The 5,000-nt window shown below is 40.3% G+C and overlaps 1 protein-coding gene across 1 annotated transcript in view; it reads right to left on the reverse strand.

Moving 5' to 3' along the window:
* Positions 1-1,139: 1,139 nt before the first annotated feature.
* The window catches only part of LOC135096106 (T-complex protein 1 subunit gamma-like), a 9,596-nt gene continuing 5,735 nt past the window's right edge, over positions 1,140-5,000 (reverse strand). Inside the window, exons 8-11 of the mRNA XM_063997366.1 lie at positions 4,640-4,735; positions 4,016-4,192; positions 2,173-2,367; positions 1,140-1,546 (exon numbers count right to left, since the gene is read on the reverse strand). Of these exons, the coding sequence (XP_063853436.1) occupies positions 1,406-1,546; positions 2,173-2,367; positions 4,016-4,192; positions 4,640-4,735 (609 nt within the window). The 3' untranslated portion in view covers positions 1,140-1,405. The remainder of the gene's footprint in view (positions 1,547-2,172; positions 2,368-4,015; positions 4,193-4,639; positions 4,736-5,000) is intronic.

A 5,000-nucleotide genomic window follows, 5' to 3' on the forward strand; every position in this document is an offset into this window, starting at 1 on the left:
TCTTGCCAACACACATTCCTAACAACACACGCAATGCACGCAAACACACGCACACACGCACTCAAAACCCATATATACCAACCGCACATTAATTAATCATTCATCTAAGACTAAAAATACCTAAGAAAGATAACGTTATATTGTAAAAACTCGAGAATTAAGAGAGTGTCCGCCATAACGGGGTGGTCTGTGCCTTGGGCTAGCCAGGGATGTGTTTTAGGGATGTTCTCGTCCCCAGCTGGTGTGTGCAGGGCTCCCAGGACTCCCCAAGGGTCACGCTACGCACACCAACCAGGGAAGCTAAGAAAACCCACCCAGGGGAGGCTAGGAGGCGCAAAATTTGTGGAAATATATAAGTAATGATCCCCGCCATCTTGGATTTGTGACTCCGTTGGGAAAAATTACGTTTTTTTTTTCGCGGCCTTGAGAGATGGAATTTTGTTGCCCCGTTAAGAAAGGTTACGCCGCGCCGCCCTTGCATTCTTGGGAAGGTCAGGCGAGGTTACCCGGCTTGACCTTGGCCGCTAAAGCACTCCCCCATTCTTGTGCTAAATTAACGCAAGGAAATTGAAATGACGGAAGCTTTGGCGTAATATAAATGATTATTATTATTATTTTTATTTTTTCGCTGTCAGTGGTTTATTTTTATTTTTATTATTTATTTTTTTATACATTTACTGATTAATAACTTGTAGGGAATCTAAATGGCAGTATGTTTGTTTATATACTTGCGTTAGTTTATTTATTCCTATATTTACTCATTAATATAGCGGCTTTATTTATTTTTTTTTTAGTTGCAGGTCAATAATTATCGTTTTCTTTCATTATTTAGTGTATTAATGAATGGTAGACTCTAATAATATGAATGTAAACAAAACTTAAGATAATTTAGTTTCGTTACCCCAAGAAAAATAAATAAAAAACGGATACTTTCACACGTACAGACAGACAGACAGACAGACAATCAAAGAAACAAATAAGGTGAATGGCAGACTCTAATAAATTGGATATAAGCAATACGAAAGAATTTAGTTTCGTTACCCCTCTAAAAAAAAAAAAAAACGGACTCACACGCACATACATACACACATACTGACAGACATGAAAGGAAACTGTTAAAATAATACCACTTTCTCTCAGGATTTCAAATATTTTAACTTTTTTTTTATTTATTACTGATTAGGCAAGCGTTACAATAATAATTAGTATAAAGAAACAAACACTTATGAGAATCTGACATATTAAGAAAAAAATAAATAATGAAAAATAATAATAATAATAATAAGATGAAATACTTAAAAAAAATTATAGAAAAATAATAATAATAATAATAAAAGTGCATGAACGTGTCTGTATGTGTGTATGTATGTATGTATGTAAGGATCAATGTACGGTTTTTTTTCCTTTAATGTACGATATTTTTAGGTAAGTTTCCCCTCTTATTCCATGCCTCCCATGTTAGGGGGAGCCGCGCCCCCTCGCCTCCGTCCTTGGCCTTCTTGGAGCCAGACACAATGTCATCAATGCGCAGCAGCAGCACGGCCGTCTGGAGAGAGAGAGAGAGAGAGAGAGAGAGAGAGAGAGAGAGAGAGAGAGAGAGAGAGAGAGAGAGAGAGAGAGAGAGAGAGAGAGAGAGAGAGAGAGAGAGAGAGAGAGAGAGAGAATTAACACACGTAACACAAAGAAAAAGAAAAAAACATCAAAAAACACACTCAAACACTGCCAAACACACACAAGACAAGATTTTACACAAGTTAACTCAGATAAAAAACAGAAAAATAATGAGAAACTAAACAAAACACACACAAACACCACCAAACACAGAAAACAAAAAAATATTAAGAAAACACCAAGAAAACACACAAAAAACACACACAAACACCGCCAAACAGACAATCTAACACAGAAAACGAAAAAATATTAAGAAAACCAAGAAAACACACAAAAACACACACAAACACACGGAAGACTCACCTGCACGAACATTTTACACAAATTAACCCCAAAAAAACACAGAAAACTAAAGAAAACACACACAAACACACAAAAAACACCAACAAACACACAAATTAACATAAAAAACAAAAAAACACCAAAAACACCAAAAAACACCAAAAAACACCAAAAAACACCAAAAAACACCAAAAAACACCAAAAAAACACACGACTCACCTCCACAGCAGTCTTGTATACCTGTTCCTTCACAGCAAGCGGCTCCCAGATCTTGAGTTTGTTCATGTCAGCCAATTCCCCCATCTCCCCATCCACCCCCCAGCTGGTGGCCCCGGATGCATGTTTGGCGCGCAGGGCAGTGAGAACCCTGATGATGTTAGCTCCACAGTTCTGAGCTAGAGTGCGTGGGATGACCTGAAATGGGTTTAGGGGTGAAATGGGGTGTTTGTGGGTGTTTAAATGGGTTTTTTACGTGTTTTTGGCTGAAATGTGGGTAGAAATGTGTTTTTTTTTGGTGTTTTGATGGGAAAATGGGTTGTTTTTGGGTGTTTTTGGCTGAGATGTGGGTAGAAATGTGTTTTTTCGGTGTTTTGATGGGAAAATGGTGGGTTTAGGGGTGAAATGGGGTGTTTGTGGGTGTTTAAATGGGTTTTTTACGTGTTTTTGGCTGAGATGTTGGTAGAAATGTGTTTTTTTGGTGTTTTGATGGGAAAATGGGTTGTTTTTGGCTGAAATGTGGGAAGAAATGTGTTTTTTCGGTGTTTTGATGGGAAAATGGTGGGTTTTGGGGTGAAATGGGTTGTTTGTGGGTGTTTAAATGGGTTTTTTACGTGTTTTTGGCTGAGATGTGGGTAGAAATGTGTTTTTTTGGTGTTTAGATGGGAAAATGGGTTGTTTTTAGGGTGTTTTAGGGAGATGTGGGTAGAAATGTGTTTTTTCGGTGTTTTGATGGGAAAATGGGTTGTTTTTGGGTGTTTAAATGGTTTTTTTGGGTGTTTTTGGATGAGATGTGGGTAGAAATGTGTTTTTTTCGGTGTTTAGATGGGAAAATGGGTGAGTTATGGGTGAAATGGGGTGTTTTTGGGTGTTTAAATGGGTTTTATAGGTGTTTTTGGCTGAGATGTGGGTAGAAATGTGTTTTTTTGGGTGTTTTGATGGGAAAATGGTGGGTTTTGGGGTGAAATGGGGTGTTTTTGGGTGTTTAAATGGGTTTTTTGGGTGTTTTTGGCTGAGATGTGGGTAGAAATGTGTTTTTTTTTTTGGTTTTGATGGGAAAATGGGTTGTTTTTGGGTGTTTTTCGCTGAGATGAGGGTAGAAATGTGTTTTTTTGGTTTAGATGGGAAAATGGGTTGTTTTTGGGTTTTTAAATGGGTTTTTTTTGGTGTTTTTGGCTGAGATGTGGGTAGAAATGTGTTTTTTTTTGGTGTTTTGATGGGAAAATGGTGGGTTTTGGGGTGAAATGGGTTGTTTTTGGGTGTTTAAATGGGTTTTGGGTGTTTAAATGGGTTTTTTTGGGTGTTTTTGGCTGAGATGTGGGTAGAAATGTTTTTTTTTTTGTTTTTGATGGGGAATGGGTGATGGGGTTTAATGGGGGAATGATTTAGGGAATTTAGGGGCATTTCAAGACAGTTCAGGGAATTTTAGGGGCATTTCAAGACAGTTCAGGGAATTTAGGGGCATTTCAAGACGGTTCAGGGAATTTAGGGGCATTTCAAGACAGTTCAGGGAATTTTTGGGGCATTTAAAGACAGTTCAGGGAATTTAGGGGCATTTCAAGACAGTTCAGGGAATTTAGGGGCATTTCAAGACAGTTCAGGGAATTTAGGGACATTTCAAGACAGTTCAGGGAATTTAAGGGCATTTCAAGACAGTTCAGGGAATTTAGGGGCATATTAAGGCAGTTTAGGGACATTTCAAGACAGTTCAGGGAATTTTAGGGACATTTCAAGACAATTTGGCATGTTTTTGGTCTGCTGTTAGAGAATAAAGACAATTTAACGAGCAATTTAAGACAACCCTCTTCCTCCTCCTCCTCCTCCTTCCCCTCACCCCCCCACATACCTCAAGGGCCTGGGCAAGAGCAGAATAGGGCCACTGCCTCACCCCTGACACCCCCTTGGCCTTCTGCTGCAGGAAGTTGGAGACTGCCATGTCCACCGCGCCACCCCCAGGGACCAGACGGGGTTCCAGGGCCAAGTTCCGGGCCACTCCAAGGGCGTCTTGAAGGTTCCTCTCCACCTGTGGGTATGGGTCGGGTCAAGTCAGGTCAGGTGTTTATTTATTTATTTATTTATTTTTATATTTTTTTATTTTCTTAGGTTGTTACGAGTAGATCTTGTTTATTTTGGTGTTTTTGGGTAGAAATGGGTGTTTTTTTTTTGTTTCTAGCACAGAAATGGGTGTTTTTTGGTTTTATTATGGAGAAAATAGGTGTTTTTGTGTTTATTATGGTGAAAATGAGTGTTTTTTTGGGTGTTTAAGGGGAGAAATGGCAGTATTTTTCAGTTTTTAGGGTAGAAATGGGCATTTTTTGAAGTGATTAGGGTGGAAATGAAAAAAAAACAAACAATTAAACAAAATCTCCAAAAAAAAAACACAAAACAAACACAAAAAACACACAAAAAACACAAAAAACTTTAAACCAAACCAACTTAAACAGTCCCGGCCATCCAACAGCACCCTCACCTCATTCAGGATATCCTTGCTGGGTCCCCTGAGCAGCACCGTGCACGCCTTGGGGTCCTGGCACTTGGTGATGAATGTAAAATACTCATCACCAATCTGTGGGAAAGTAATGGGTGGTGAGTGAAGGGTGGAGAGGGGGCTGGGGTGGACTGGGAGAGGCTGGGATGCACTGGGAGAGGCTAGGATGCACTGGGGGAGGCTGGGGAGCACTGGGGGAGGCTGGGGAGCACTGGGAGAGGCTAGGATGCACTGGGAGAGGCTGGGGAGCACTGGGAAAGGCTGGGATGCACTGGGAGAGGCTGGGGTGGACTGGGAGAGGCTAGGATGCACTGGGAGAGGCTAGGATGCACTGGGGGAGGCT

This window comes from Scylla paramamosain, unplaced genomic scaffold (genome assembly GCF_035594125.1).
Source record: "Scylla paramamosain isolate STU-SP2022 unplaced genomic scaffold, ASM3559412v1 Contig2, whole genome shotgun sequence".
Taxonomy (NCBI): Eukaryota; Metazoa; Arthropoda; class Malacostraca; order Decapoda; family Portunidae; genus Scylla; species Scylla paramamosain.